General features: G+C 35.2%; 1 protein-coding gene across 1 annotated transcript; it reads right to left on the bottom strand.

Annotated features, from left to right (window-relative positions):
- Positions 1-2,415: 2,415 nt before the first annotated feature.
- Positions 2,416-4,172, bottom strand: LOC112588450 (uncharacterized). The gene is made up of 2 exons (XM_025298478.1): positions 2,880-4,172; positions 2,416-2,517 (listed from the first exon to the last, which is right to left on the bottom strand). The coding sequence occupies exons 1-2, from the start codon at positions 3,941-3,943 to the stop codon at positions 2,514-2,516; spliced, it is 1,068 nt and encodes a 355-aa protein (XP_025154263.1). The 5' UTR covers positions 3,944-4,172; the 3' UTR covers positions 2,416-2,513.
- Positions 4,173-16,784: the final 12,612 nt, after the last annotated feature.

The raw sequence follows: 16,784 nt of genomic DNA on the forward strand, positions 1-16,784 counted from the left end.
CTCGCGGCTGCGACTGCGACTGAGATTGAGATTGCGATTTCTTGTTTTCCAATCACACTTGCGATTGGCGATCGCGGCTGCGGTTAAATACTGTTAACATACTATTACACGTACAATCCCAGAGAAGGGGTTTATATTTTACGAGATCTATTAAATAATAGTCTATCTCCTTATTAAATTGTTTTGACATTTAAAAAAAAATATACATAACACATAAAACAACACAGATATAACCTTATTCTAATGATCACCAACTTCTACATACTATTAAATAAATGTGATTATGACGAGCGCGTCACGTGATTATACGGAGTTCTGTGATTGGTTGCGACTGCGGCTGCGACTCGAAAAATGGACAGCCGTCCAAACGACATTCGTGAGTCGCAGCCGCGAGTCGCTTTCTGATTGGTCGAAGAAGAATCGCAATCGCAATCGCAGCCGCAGCCGCAGTCGCTAGTGTGATACACGCATAACGATCCACCGGCAGCCGTTTTAAAAACGAGACGAAAATCGCGACGACATTCCCATCGAGATACCCAGGCAACTCTCGGCGGACAGGTAAACACATGTATGTGCCGGATTGGCTGTTCCAGCCTCGTTTGATTCACTGCTCACGTGAACCTAGCATGAAACACCGAATAGTGATCGGAAACTAAGCTCGCAGGGCTCACGTGAACAGCGGATGAGAGAATATTCGTGAACTTTAAAAACCTCACAGGTCCAGGCGAACATACCGCCCGCCTTGAAACGTAGGTTCAATGCTCGGTACGTATTTAAAAAGAAAATACCCGACACACAGCTCCAGCAGCCAATCAATTAAAATGAATCAAACGGCAAGTGTTGGCTCGCAACGCAGGAAGCCGCCACCCGCCCTGAGCCAACATTGACAGATACAATAATTACGACTTAAAGCAATAGGAACGCATGATGAACATATTACACTCGTTAAGTCGACGGTGAAGTACATTCAATGGGAAGCACGCAAAGCTTCCCAATCGGGCGGACATAACTTAACGCGGCGGTTTTAATGGTGACGATGCGAATTAATTCGTCGGCGTCAGGATGAACCTGGCTAACTCGGCCGAGCTCCTACTTGCACGGCGCGCGAGTCGGGTTGCGCAACAAGACGAGACGGCTTATTTGCATCGACGGAGTCACCTTGCGCCACTTAGTGCGCTGTTGGAGAATGTTGATGTAATCACTCGCCCATAAGAGCCAAAATCGTTCGGAAAACTGGCAAACAAGTTGTCACCGAGACAACCGGTTTTCGGGCAACATGAATATCGAGGGTTCAGGAACGAGGAGGAACAGTGAGCGAAGATCCTATTAAAAAATGTCCCGGAGTCAGGTATTGATAGTCATCGAATGAGTCCGATAGAGGTGCGATCGGCCGAGAGTTCAGACAAGCCTCAACCTGGTAAAGAAGAGTGGTAAATTCTTCGATTGACGACAGCGTGTGATCTCCTATCACACGGCGTAGATCAGAGCTCGGCAAAGTTTCCAACGTTTGGCCGATTCTCGGGAGCTACGTCTCCTCTTACCGCGGCGGATCCAACAACTGACGGTCGTGGCTCGCGATCTCAGGACCGTTAAGATCATAAGGCGCATCTATGCATTGCCTACTAAAGATGCGTTCGGGGAGCGCGTCGATCAGCGCTAACGCGGCATTCAATCCTTGTATATGTAATGAGCGATAAGGATAGAATAACGTGTTAGCGTTGACAGCGCGCTCTTTTAACGCACTTCAAAGGCTGAAAAATAAATGTATCGATACGACTATATGTATAATATTTCGTACAAACTTGTACAAGTATATATATATTTTTTTTTATATTTTTATAATTAGAAGATACATAATAGGTTTCCGCGCCCCCCATAGGTCACCCATGAGATACTATTGCCGACGCGTTTTTTTTTTAATGGTATCCCCTGTAAGCCTATTCCACTGAAGGAGAAGAGAAAAACAGCAACTTTTGATCGGCAATGGGAACTTAAAAAGAAGAAGAAATTAAACCAATTTTCGAATACTGTGCGACTGTACAAGTGATGAAATATCAACATCAAAGTTTGAAGTGCTTGCTAGCATTAAAGAGGATAAAGATGCATCATTTAAAGAAGAACGTTTATCCGTTTTCATTAATTTCATTTTAGAAAAAGAGCTCTCGCATAGATATGTGGAACCGAACATAGAAAAAATACAAAGACTAAAATTTATTAAAAGAGGATAAGAAGATTGCTTTAAAATCTTAAAAAAATCTATTCCTTTTTCTAGCCGCGCCTTAAGGGGGAATATACAGTCAGAGGCGCGAAAAAAGGAGGTTTTTCAAGAATTTTTTTAAACTAAATGACTATACTTATTTATTCAAAAACTTTTCTATAATGTTAAGCTATGTTTGAAGAACATTTTGTAATTTTTTTAGCCAATAATAATAATAATATAAGTTTTAGCGATGACGTAAATGCGAATCGTAAAAAAAAGATGCATTCTCGTGGACATCATATCTTGGGCAGGATTATCTGAAACAAAAAAAGCAAAAAGATTTCGTTTGTATAGGACTTTGTCTTCCGGGTGAACGAAGGATTTTGAAAAAATTTGAATTTTGAATTTTTTAGAGTACTTTGAAGTTAAGGTCACGATTTTCGCTTAAAAAATTGACCGTATTATGTTTATAAAACGAGTTCTAATTATTGAAAACAAAAATCCTTCGTTCACCCGGAAGCTTAACATGTATAAAATAAGTGTGCACAATTTGAAAATAATCGGTGCATTAGACTTTGAGATATCGTGTCCACCAACTTTGAAAATGTGGTTTTGAGAAAAACGCGTTTGAAGTTTTCAGTATGAATAAAACCTCCATAACAATTTTTTTTCAACTTACACAGAATCGTCTATTCCAGGACCATAAAATAAGTCCTCGACGCCTTCCAGAATGTCCAATTGTTCAGAATTTTTCTGCCTTTGTAGGATTCTTGCCTCCCGTGTAGCGAGTTTCGCTCTGTACTCGGCGGCGTTAATTCGTTTTTCGTCCAATTTTCGGCAATAATCGACAGAATTACGTCCTAATTTCACTCTCATTGAATAAAGAATAGCTAGATGACTCGATGATCCTTCGTTAAAAACACACGCTGAAATTTTAGCAGCAATATCTACTATTGTAGAGCCACTTGGAACAATTTTTGGCGTAATTTTCCAAATCAACTGATTATAGCTCTCATTGTTGTTTTGGTTGAAGCCGCCAATACATCTTTTTAGTAAGGTATCCGAGCTCAAATCTTCGTAAACAGGTCGAATTGCTTGCAATATGACATTACTAAAACTGTCATATGAGTGCACGAACGATTGAAGCTTGTCCATGGCTGCATCACGCTGCCACTCACACCAAGAATCTTCGCCAACTGGACACATATCGTGTTGAGGATTTTCATTTGTAGAAGCGTAGTGGTAAAATGTGACCCAAATACCTTTTTTCATGTCCTCAATATTCTCACAATTACGTCGAATTGCTAGTCCGTAATAAACCGTGAGCTTGTCTATCGTTTTTCCGGTTAATTTGCCTTTTCCTCCCAAAACTTTTCTTTTTATTCTTTTCTTATTTTTCGTTTCAACTTCAACGACAGTGTTATTGACGATATTACGGAGGCGAGCTCCCATTCTTTTTTGGACATGCCCAACACATTCTTTCTTGAAAATTTCAAAATCATTGCCATTATCAACTTTTTGTAATATTCCAGTAAATGTTTTCGAGTCTCCGTCTCCGATATAATAACGATATTTTACACCGTATTTTTCCTCAGAACGGTTAAACATTTCTATTACCGCATCCACTTCCATTTTGCCAGAGGAACCTGTATGATTTGCGGAGCAATTTTCCTTATGTGTTTCGTACCATTCTTTGTATTCATTCTCTTTGACATTCATTTTTTTACTCCAAACTTCACACATTTTACAGTAGATACTTTTTACGCATACATCAATAATTTTATTACTATAATAGCCAATTAATGATGCTACACCAAACAATGAATTAAAACTACGCTTTTGCCACGTTCCGTCTCCCGATACAGTTAGTTCATTTGTATAATCTAAATTGTATTTTTTACATGTTTCTTTTTTTCTTCTTCTACAGCATCTGAAAAAATTTTCTCAGCAACGGTATTCACACACTCTTTCATATTTTTAACCATAATATAAGTTGTTTGATTTAAAAATGGTGGCAGGTCCATTAAACCGCAAAACTTTTTACACCCTTCTAATCCTAGTCCTAAAATTCTCATCACGTAAATAAATCTGCGATTTATTTCATAAGTATGGCCGATAAAAGGGCAAGAGGATATGTAATTGGGCGGACACGTGTTACACATTACAGTAATTTTGAATCCGAGGCCACGATCACTGCACGTTTGAAATTGTACATCACCATTGCATATCTTGCACTTTACTACATTCGAAATGACCGAAAAAACTGTAAAAAAATTCAGAATTCTGTATTCTACAGTATTGTCTGTTGGCACATGCATGTCCTCGAGATACTTTATTTTTTTTGCAGATGTACTGAAACTTAATGGGTCAGTTTCGGCCGTTTTTGGATTAAAACTCTGCCTCCGTTTTTTAAACCTGTCTTTTCGAGCTGCACTATTTTGCCGGGTATTTCTGTTCACTTTACGATCTTCCATAGTAGAAAACGGCACGAAAATCTTTTCCACAGGCGCACAACAAGCGTACAGTTCAAAGACTGATGCGAGACTAACGGTTCTACCGGTCTTGAAAACAAACGTGTTTATACCTGCGCCCTACGTGCCGCTCGTGCTTCAACGGGTTGGGCGGGCGGGTCTTCTAGACGCTCTAACTCACTCAGTTTTGCTCGGATCAACTTGAAATTTTGACACAACATTCCTGAGATGTTGTACTTTCATATAAAAAGAAAAATAAAAAAAACCATTTTTTCAAATTTCTGACTGTATATTCCCCCTTAAGGAAAATATCAGTTTGAAGACGGCAAAGTTCCTCTTAAAATTCTAATTTCTGTTCCTCAATCTGAGCAGTGACAGGATTTTCAAAAATAATTAAATCATTCCGAAGTATTGCGATATCACTAAAACGCGTTTCGAATTGAGTTATTATTGACTCAAGAATGTCAATGTGTCGTTTGAAATGAATTTTATTATGTCCCTTTGCAAGAATCTGGTAACATGGAAAGAAATGGAAAATATGTTGTATTAAATGATTTTTCAGTATTATTAATTTTCTCTGAAAAGAATCTACACTACTAATCAATTCAGAAATATTTTGATTCGGCTTTTGCAGCTTTAAATTTAATGAATTGAGATGAGTAATTAAGTCATTTATTACTGCGAGTTCAGAAAGTAATTCTAAATTAGTGAAAAATCTTGAAATTCTTTGTATTTTGTAATGGAATGTTCTTGCAAGAAAAGGAAGACTTCTTTTTTTATTGCAAAGAACTTCTCTAAACATTTACCAGCACTAAGCCAGCGAACCTCACAAAGGGGTACATCCGTGTAGGCTGCATTATGCTCTGCGAGAAACTGCTGAAACTTTCGATGAGAAAGAAATTTGTTACCGCCCTTAATAAAATTTATTATTTTTGTCACCATTTGCACTACTTAATTTCACAGCTTTCCCACATAATGCTTCTCGATGAATAATACAATGAATCATAGGAATATTAAAATTCCGCTGCTTAATTATTAATTTCGAAATTTAATTATTATCCGCTGCCTAAAAAAAGAGAACATAGTTGTGTGTAACATCGCCGTTAACGAATTGGAAATCCGAAAGCGACAGAGCCAGCGTTGCACATCTACGCAGATCAGCAACATTTTCTTTTGGTTGCTTTCTCTCTCTTTCTCTCTCTCTCTCTCTCTCTCTCTGCTTTGAAACCAACAGTAAGTTTTACTTTCTTTATTATCTACCCTTCCTATCACCATTTTATTAATTCCCCTTATTTTCCTTTTTTTTCCTCTCTTTCCTTTTCTCTCACACATACAGACACACATACACATACAATCATTCGCATAACTATAAATTGTCATATTTTAAACCGTGCCGTTATATCATTTTGTTTGTCATCTGTATTTTGATAAATTTGTTAAATATCTAATTTTCCATTAATTAATTTCAAAATCACCCCACCTTCCAACAGTCGACTCATGGTCTTATCCCCGATAAAGGGATTCGCGTCTCTGACCGAAAAATGGACCGCTCGTCGTACGTCAGCGAGCGAGTAAAGGGACCCGTCGGGTTCCTGACACGTTCCCTGACACACGTGTACGAACGAGGTTCGCTTTTACCGCGAACGGGAAAGTTGCGCTCCTCCTCTAGGACATAACAGAACCATTACAAAAGAAAAAAAGGACGAGAAAGAAATACAAGTATCTCCTGATATAGGTAAATTGATTTGTCAAATTACTTTACTCTTATTCCTTTTTTTATCCTGTTTATTAATTTTTGAATTGTGTTTTAAATAGGATGTATCAATATAAATATCTCCACAACGACTTAAATTAAGTGGTCGAGAAGAAAAATTGAAGCGTGAGAATAACATTTTAAGATGTAGATTATACCGAAGAAACTTAAAACTGTCAAATATAAGAGATATGTTGCAGCGTTTAAAAGATGCAGGTAACTCATCAGATGAGTTAGAAGAAATACTCTTCACATAGTTTAGTGGTTTGAAATTGGACTTATTAAACAATGAATTGAAGAATAAGGATAAAAAGTTTGAGAGAACGTACTCAGATAAAATAAAAATGTTTGCATCTACGTTATATTTTTACTCTCCAAAAGCATACAATTTTGTTCGTGAGTACTTAAGTCTACCTCATGAAGTAACATTACGGAGATATGTTGCACATTTTTCTTGCGAAGCACGTTTTCTTGATACCGTTTTTCAGTTTCTAAAAAAAGAAAGTATTGATTGTGACTATTTAAAAAATGTAGCTTTAATAATAGACTCAATATCCATTAAGTCTAATGTATTAGGTGTACAACTTTGCTTCCGCCGTTTTTTCCCGAATTTCGAGGCTTTATTGTAAAAAACTGGTTATACATTTATGATTCAAAGTATTATCCATCGCTGGCCACTACTTTTTCCTATCTCTCGGGTAACGTACGAATCCCGCGTTGAAAAAACTGGTCGTTTTTTGAAGCGATCCACGAATCGATCCAATTTCTTACTTCTTCATAAGACCGGAAGTGCTAATCAACTAGGCCGTGTGCCATTGATCGAAACAAGTGATAGTCGGAGGGGGCAACGTCTAGAGAATACAGCGGGTGGGGTAGGACTTCCCATTTCAACGTTTCCAAGTATGTCTTGACCACTTTCGCATCATGGGGTCGAGCATTGTCATGCTGCAAAATCACTTTATCGTGTCTCTCGTTGTATTGCGGCCGTTGATCTTTCAATGCTCGGCTCAAACGCATTAATTGCGTTCGATAACGATCGCCTGTGATTGTTTCAGTCGGTTTTAACAGCTCATGATACACTACGCCGAGCTGGTCCCACCAAATACAGAGCATGACCTTGGAGCCGTGAATATTCGGTTTGGTCGTCGACGTGGAAGCATGGCCGGGATATGCCCATGATTTTCTGCGCTTGGGGTTATCGTAATGAACTCATTTTTCGTCCCCAGTCACAATGCGATGCAGAAATTCCTTCCGTCTTTGCCTTTCAAGCAATTGTTCACAAGCAAACAAACGCCGTTCAACATCTCTCGGGTACGAATTTCAACTCGTGCGGCACCCAATTTCCTTGCTTCTGAATCATTCCCATGTCTTTGAGGCGTTTTGAAATTGCTTGTTGAGTCATTCCCAATGATCGTGCCAATTCTTCTTGACTTTGACAAGAGTCTTCATTAAGTAATACCTTCAATTCTGCATCTTCGAAAACCTCTCTTCCACCGCTATGCCGGTCTTCGACGTGAAAATCACCGTTTTTGAAGCAATATTATTATAATAGTGCCCTGACTTTTGTTAATTTGATAATTTTGAAATTTCTAAACACTAATAAGTTAACAAAAGTTAGGGCATTATTGTAGCAATATATTTTTGAAACAGAATAAAGTAAAAAAGTCTAATACTATTTTTTCTTTTGACAAATAGTTAGTGAGATATCGTAAGTTAAGTATTGAAAAAATTACCGAGTTTTCCTTAAATATTCCAAAAAATATTGGGCAAACAGAAAAATGTTTGAGACAAAAATTGTTCAAATTAATTGGTAGAAAAAGCTGTAATAAAAAGGTGAGATTTCTATTTTAAAAAATTGATGATCAGTGAATATCTCGAAAGTAGCATCACCTGTAAATAAAGCGCTGTCTTATATCCCCTTTCAAACCAAATAATTTTTGTTTGAAATATTTTTCTCTAAAGTATCGCGTTTATAAAAAAATCGGCTGGTACGATTGGTCTGTGATGCCCTGTATAATATATAAAATATAATAATAAAATATAATATCACACACACCAACATTATACATATGATATTACAAAAAAAAGTTATTTTTCCAGTAATTATTTCACTATATAACATAAGTATCATATATTGTTCTTAGTGAGCTCAGATGTATTATGGCCACTTTACATATGGACGCGCCCGAAATACGCTGACAATATGAACAATGCTGTTTTCGCTTTCCGGTATAATTTCCAATATGCAGCAAGATAATAAAACTTATTGTCTTTTTCACGAAAATAGGTTCTACAGAATTACTGACTTCCGGCTATCTCACACATTATTCCGAGGTAGTGCAAGATCAGCATATGGTAATGCATATGGCGCTTGATTATTAACTTAGTTTCGACTTATATAAATAAGAAGTTATTAAAAAAGAAATCATTAGTAAAATACGTGATAATTGACGGAAATGAAAATAAAATTTATAAAATATGTGAAATTTTCTCCATCGTTTAGTGATGAATTTTGAAAACTATCTTCAATGAAATTTGCGTTTGTACATCAAGTAAAATTAGTATTAAGTTGATCAGAATTCCAAATTTATTTTCAATCTTTACATTCAAATAAGTTATACTATTCTGTTAATCTCTACATAATATTATAAATGCGTTCTGATTTCCGCGTTGCTGATCATTTACTGATTTTAAATGATTTTAGAACGAGTAATATGCTAGTCTTACAAGCCAATGTCCACGATTTGTTGGTACTATTCCGTGCTATGTCCATAATTATTTGGTTCTGTTCTGTGCTATGTTCACGAACGAGCTAGATTAGTTAGATAAAAACTATGAATCGGTCTTCGTCTCACCACCAGCGAATAGACAATCGCGACGAAGCGAGCCAGCAGCGATGTTATCGTAAGGCAGACGTCGCCGTCTCCCCTTTTATCCCCTTATTTTCCTTTCCACATTGTTTTATATTCATAATTCGGGAAGAAAATAATTTCGAGAGTTCGGACGATTTCTAGCAATGACGACAGAGATAACACGCGGCCACATTAATTTGTCATGACTTTTATATTATTTATAATTACATAAACGCCCATATATGCAAATTATAGATAATTATTGCGCGTATGTTTTAATATTGTACAATATGGTACGAGGGCAGTTTGATAAGTCAGTGACTTTTTGAATTTTCCGCGCAGTAACTTTAAATGCAGCACTGTTCCCGTCAACTGCCATCTATTAATAGACTACTGTACAAGTTTGGGCAAACTGCGCCATTTAGTTAGTGTTTGACAGTCATTGAAAGCAGACAACCTCGTGAATTTTAACGAAAATGGAAAAAAGTGAATTTCGTGTGCTGATTAAGCATTATTTTTTGCGTAAAAAAACCATCACCGAAACCAAGGCAAAGCTTGATAAATACTATGGGGACTCTGCACTATCAATTTCAATGGTTAAGAAGTGGAGTTCCGTTGTGGTTGTACCAACACAAGTGACGCCGAACGTTCAGGTCGCCCAAAAGAGGTCGTCACGCCAGAAATCGTCGATAAAATCCATGGAATGATATTGGACGATCGGAGAATGAAAGTGCGTGAAGCGGCTGAGGCTGTAGGCATCTCAACTGTGCGGGTACATCACATTTTACACGAATATTTGGACATGAAAAAGCTATCCGCGCGATGGGTACCGCGATTGCTCACACTCGACCATAAGCGCAACCGTGTGACTATTTCAAAGGAGTGTTTGGCGATGTTCAGCCGCAATCCGAACGAGTTTTTGCGCCGTTTCGTTACCGTAGACGAAACATGGATCCATCACACCACACCAGAGACCATGGAACAATCAAGACAGTGGGTTTCTTCGGGTAAACGTGCACCAAAGAAGGCCAAGGTGGGTTTGTCGGCCAACAAGGTCATGGCCACAGTTTTTTTGGGATGCACGCGGTATCATTCACATCGATTACCTTGAAAAGGGTAAAACGATCACCGGCGAATATTATTCAGAGCTTTTGGACAGATTCGATATTGATTTGAAGCAGAAATGACCGCATTTGGCGAAGAAAAAAGTGCTGTTCCATCAGGACAATGCACGGGTGCACACGTGTGTAGTCACCATGGCAAAAATCCATAAATTGGCCTACGAACTGCTACCCCATGCAGCATATTCACCAGATTTAGCCCCCTGCGACTATTTCCTGTTTCCAAACCTGAAGAAATGGCTGGACGGTAAGAGATTTGGGTCGAATGAAGAGGTCATCACTGAAACAAACGGCCTTTTGAAGGCCTTGAGAAAATCTATTATTTGGAAGGAATAAAAAAATTGGAAAAACGGTGGACTAAATGTATCGAGCTAAACTAGGAGACTACGTTGAGAAATAAAACGCTTATTTGCCGAAAAAAATATCTTTTATTAAAAAAGTCACTGACTTATCAAACTACCCTCGTATATAATAACAACAACTTCATTTCTTGCAGTAATTTTTTTAAGATCTTTGTTGAGGTCGTAAATTAATTCTTTTCTTCATCAATCAGTTTTCTGCAAAAATTAAGATTTTTTAAATAAAATAGAAAATGTTCCTCTTCTTTTCTCTCCGAAGAGTTAATTAAAAAATATGTACCCAACAGAGTCAACTAACAAATGTGTAGTCAGAAGAGTCAATTCAAAACTGTATTCCGAAAAGTCAATTTAACAGCGTATTCCGAAGAGTCAATTTTAAAGCGTATTCTGAAAAATCAAAATATTGTAATTCGAAAAGTCAATTTATAATAGAATATTTACTTCGATGATTCAGCTAAAGAAAAAAACATTTATTTATTATTATATTCAGAGAATAATATTTAATTTATTATTTATACTTATCTTACTTATGTTTACCCTACATATGCTTCATTGAATGAAAAATTTAATTTGTTGACTGATTCAGATTCAGATTTATTAAAATATCTCTTATGCGCAACTCTTGAACAGGTAGGTAGTAAAATAATTTTTTTTCTCTACGAATTTTATAAACCTTTCACGAACATAAAAATTGAAAGATTCTCAGAGGACAAATAACTTTTCTTGAACATTTAAACCAAAGGAAAATCTTTTCCCATTAATAAAGTATGAATAATTAATATCTCACACGAGAGGAATCTTCATCCTCGAAATAACCGCGTGATTTTGCTTTTAGAAAAGTATAATATTGATGTAATAGTAACAAACTTGTATTGCTACCCAATAACGGTGCAAATCTTAAACGTTTTTGAGAAATGTAGTTCGAAGTTTAGTTTTTTCTGTTAATGTCGTTATAGCAGAAGAATGACCAATTTGTTTCAGTAGCGCAGTGGATCAGGCTTTGTGATATGAGCGTAGAGGTTGTTCAAGTGTGTTATTTTTACTATCACAGGGAGAACTATGTAGAATGTATAATAATACGCAAACAAATTCTTTACATAATCATACTTATTTCTTTTAGCATGAATAAAAATGATCAATGCTAACGTGATAAGTGTATATCGCAATTGTACGTGTACGCAATTGTAAACATACACACACACATACACACGTATACCAAAATCAATGTCAAAACCGAACATTCGTGAAAATTTTTATTGATAGCAATTGTCCAAGAGAGAGAATCATGGTTCCGCGGATTCGTCATATTATTGTCTATGAGCTGATAAACAATTGATCTCCGGATAATTGTACAAGTTACGAACTTGTCCGCAAGCTTGTAATCGGTTATTGTACATTCATCTGGGTATCTAGTGTATTCGAATTTGGTCGTACTGAGCTTGCATAAACGAGATTGATCTCTCCGGTACGGTATTTACAAGTTACGCTTGTCCGCAGCTTGTTCGGTTTTGACATCATTGGTATCAGTGATGCGAATTTGGTGACGGGCTTGCACGAGGATTCTCCTCCCCCCTCCCCCCCATATACGCACACAGTCAGCTCGGTCAATCCGTGTGAGCCACGCGATCGGCAATGCGACGCGCCGAGCGAGCGAGAGAGAGAGAGAATATCATTCCCTCCTTGTCGCTCTCGTTCTCGCTCAGCGAGCCTAATTCTTTCTTGCCCGTAATTTGAATCGCGGGCTCCACTGTCTCTCTCTCTCTCTCTCCTTTCCTCTCTATGACAATACTGAAAGTTTTGTCTACTCGGCGCAACGAAATTATTACAAATAATATTTTATTATTAATAATATTATTATTTGTAATATATATTATTTGTAATATTATTATTTGTAATTTTATTTGTAATATTATTATTTGTAATTTTATTTGTAATTGTATAATAAGATTACAAATAATAATAATAAACTTTTCCAAATTTTATTTGTAAAAATTTATATCATTCGTAATATTATTTGTAATAGTATTAATAATATTCGGCGCCAAGAAAATGAAATATATTTTATTAATTATTTTGCGGAGTCGGGCAGGTTCACAGGTTTGATTATTGAATTGTTTAATAATATTTTAAGAATAATTTTAAGTTATACAAGGATATAGTATGAAATATAAAAAAATATTGTAACAGAATCAAGAAGTACGAAATGAAACCTCTTTGCTTTTATTACAATATCCTGTAAGTTAATAAATATTTTTCATACAGTATTAAATAATCTCCAAAAACAATTACATCCGTGAAATTTTCTATCTGCGTTAAAAAAAATTCATAAAATATATTTGTTTAGTCGCTCTAAATGAGAAAGCTCTCAAAACAATGTTATAGTTGTTTAGTGCACTACTCAGTAAAAATATAATAATACTATGTTTGTATGTGTGAAAAATATTTGCTAACTTACAGGATATTATAATAAAAGCAAGGAGGTTTTATTTCGTACTTCTAAGGCCAAGACTTATTAACGGCTAAAGACATATTCGAATTGATCTTGCCTTAATTGGTCGGATCAGTGATCGGTCTTGCCTTAAGTTCCAAGCTTCATAACTTGGAAAGTACTCGATGAAATGTAACTTTGTTAGAGTGTATTGGAAAGCTCTTGAGATAAGCTACAAGAATATGTAATAAAAAATTGTAGTTTCTATTTAAAAAAACATTAATGACCTTGGCCTGATTTTGACAAGGTCACTTCACTCAAGGTCAAGTCCACATTTCCGTTATGTGTCGTCCTTCAAGCCATGCAACTTTCGTTCGACAAATTTTTTTATAGAATAACAAATTTTTACAAGTAAAATTTATCATTATTTATTAAAACACTGAGTTATATGGTTATTTTACTTGTTATTGTAACAAATTAATTATTATAACAATGCAATAAAAAATATTTAATACATAAAATCTTGGCGCGGCTGCACCAAAAACTATATCGAACTAAAACTTGTTTAATACATGACAGCATTTTTATTATAATATATTCTATAATGAAGGTTTATAATTTATTTATTATAATACTATATAAACTTAAATAGAACATTATGCCGTATATGTATAAAGAGAATTTACAAGAACATTTTATTATAATAAAAATGCTGTCATGTATGTATTAATCAAGTTTTAGTTCGATATAGTTTTTCAAAGTCAAATTAGATATCATTGACATTTCGTCAATTATAATAAGAATAACATCTTTGAATAAAAAAATATCAAAATATGTAGAATATATACACATTCGATATGTATATTCTATAGTGAAGGTTTATAATTTATTATAACACTATATAAACATAAATAAAACATTACACCCTATATGTATAGAGAGAATTTACAAGTACATTTTATTATAATAAAAATGCTGTCATATATGTATTAAACAAGTTTTAGTTCGATAGTTTTTGGTGCAGCCGCGCCAAGATTTTTTGTATTAAATATTTTTTATCGCATTGTTATAATAATTAATTTGTTATAATAACAAGTAAAATAACCATATGACTTAGTGTTCTAATAAAGAATGATAAATTTTACTTGTAAGCTAGGTTTTCTTGAATATTTTGAATAACATAACCTTTAAAAAGATATCTTTTTGAATATTAGACACTATTAACAAACGTGTTAAATTTTTATAACACGATATAATTTTTACTTTTAAAAATTTATGTACATATATTACATAATATATATCTTAAAAAAGAAGATAATTTGAATTTGAGATTTCTAAAAATATTAAGTTAAATATACAATAATTATATATGATATATATGTTAGGTTTCTCAGTTGGCGCTACTATTCTAATATATCACTTCTTTTGTACAGTAGAATAGTGTTGCAGAGTTTTATTATAGTTATAAGTTTTATTTGTAAAAACTTATGTACACATACAGGGTGTCCCATTTTAATCCGGCCGGCTGAATAAAATTCGAGGATGATATTTTCCAGAAAAAAATGTCAGACAAATGTTACTCAGTTTTAAGGGGGACATTCGATGCCATCAACAATTTTGACCTTGGGTGAAGGGTTCAAGGTCATTCAAGGTCAACTTTTTTTTCTTAAATGAGAACTCCTATTTTTCACATCGGCAATCGATTCTACATAAAAAAAAATGAAACTTTCGCCTGAAGCATTTTTTTTTATAACGCAAACTAATTTCACTTATTCAGCCTCCAAAATTGAAATTTTCAAACTTTCTGAATTTTTTACTCTAGAATGGTGGGGTTTGGGGGGAAATTGCAGAAGACAAGAAGTTCTTGGAATGCTGCAAGGAATTCACTCGAATTTTCGCATAGTTGATCGTGCACTTTTTTCCGGCAATGTTCTACCTGTCAGGAGGTACCTCGAAAGTCAGTTTTTGGCACAGAGCGCTGTGACTGCCGGAAATAAATATAATCTGTCTGAGTGTGGTGGTATCCACACAATTCTCGGGGAGAACTAAAGTGTTCCGGGACGATATTGCTGTTAAACTAATTTTTTTCTATTTTCCCACATGCCAGAGAGTGAGAAAGTATTGTCAGTTTTTGGCACAGAGCACTGTGAGTGCCGGAAATAATTATAACCTGTATGAATGATTATATGTACGTAATTTTCGGGAATTACAACTTTCTTATAATGTCATGTCATATTTAACACAAATTTATCTTTTATATGCATTTACATTTATTTTTAAGTGGTTTTTTGTTAAATAAAAGCTATTTTCAATTTTCGCTCCAAGAACGCTCCAAACTTCAACGACGTGAATTTACAGCAAATTTTTTTCAGCTGTTCAAGAACAAGCTATTATTAATATTATTATTATTTCTTTTATTATTCAACGGACATTTTTTAAATCAAAGTCGAATTCAGCGATCTCGAAAACTCTTTATAAAAACATATTTTCTTATCTATATGAAGTCTTGATTTTTGTCAAGCTTCTGACTGGTTTCGGCCCACTGTACGCTGGTAGTATACGTGCACGTGGCACGGAACATGTTAAAAGACAATAATTTGAGGGAAAATTTGAGAGAGAATAATATATAATACTAGGAAAGTACAAAGGACTTGATAGGTTTTATGGTAGAAAAATGTAGACTAACAAGGGAGTTTTGAAAAATAAAAATTTTGACAAATTTGAGATTTTACAGAAATGAAGTACATATGATCTGATCATACAGCTATTTGTACAGAAAATATTTTGCTATCTTTTATATTGTTGATAGTACATGCTCTGAAAGGAAAGTACCGATTTTTTTAAAGACATATTTCGCCCCTTAAAAGACCAATTGGATATAAAAAAATTCATGTTCCTTATTTTGGTCTAAATTACAATATATTTCAAGCTCATCAAAATCGGAGGGAGACACTTCCTTGTATTTCCTTATGAGTCCTACCTGATTCTATTGTACTAGGCCTGACCAAAAGAATATTGTGCTGATAACAGGCTGAAGATTAATTTTACGTTTTGAAAGAAATTATTATTGACAATTGATTCATATATGAGTACAAGGAACTTGAGAAAATATTTTTATTATATTACTAATAACAAAAACTATTATAATTATTAGCATCCAAAGTAAAGAAATGGAGGATAAGAAAATTAAAAACAAGTGTCCATTCCAAAATGGGCAGCTGCGTTCTGGTTTACCAAGGACCGGAGAATCACATTCGTGTGACCCAAAAGTCTGTACAGCGCGGGCAGAGTGAGCTCGTCAGCCTATGTTGTAGCCGAACTAAAAATAAAAGTCCATGGTAGGATGATATCAAAAGACCAGGATTTATTATCCCAGAGATCTCGGAGCTACAGAAGTTGGCACGTTAGCGGATGTATCGTCCTAACTTTCCTCCTCCTGTATCGTTATCGAGTGTGAATTCTCGGTGTATATGAATTTTTGGCCATATATCAATCGATATTTTTCACTTCGAACTCCACCTCAGAACAGTTTCGACTTCTTAAAGTACATTTCAGCGGAGAATCCAAATTCACTATTTAATACCAAATAACATAAATACA

This window comes from Harpegnathos saltator, unplaced genomic scaffold (genome assembly GCF_003227715.2).
Source record: "Harpegnathos saltator strain DR-91 unplaced genomic scaffold, Hsal_v8.6 scaffold221, whole genome shotgun sequence".
Taxonomy (NCBI): Eukaryota; Metazoa; Arthropoda; class Insecta; order Hymenoptera; family Formicidae; genus Harpegnathos; species Harpegnathos saltator.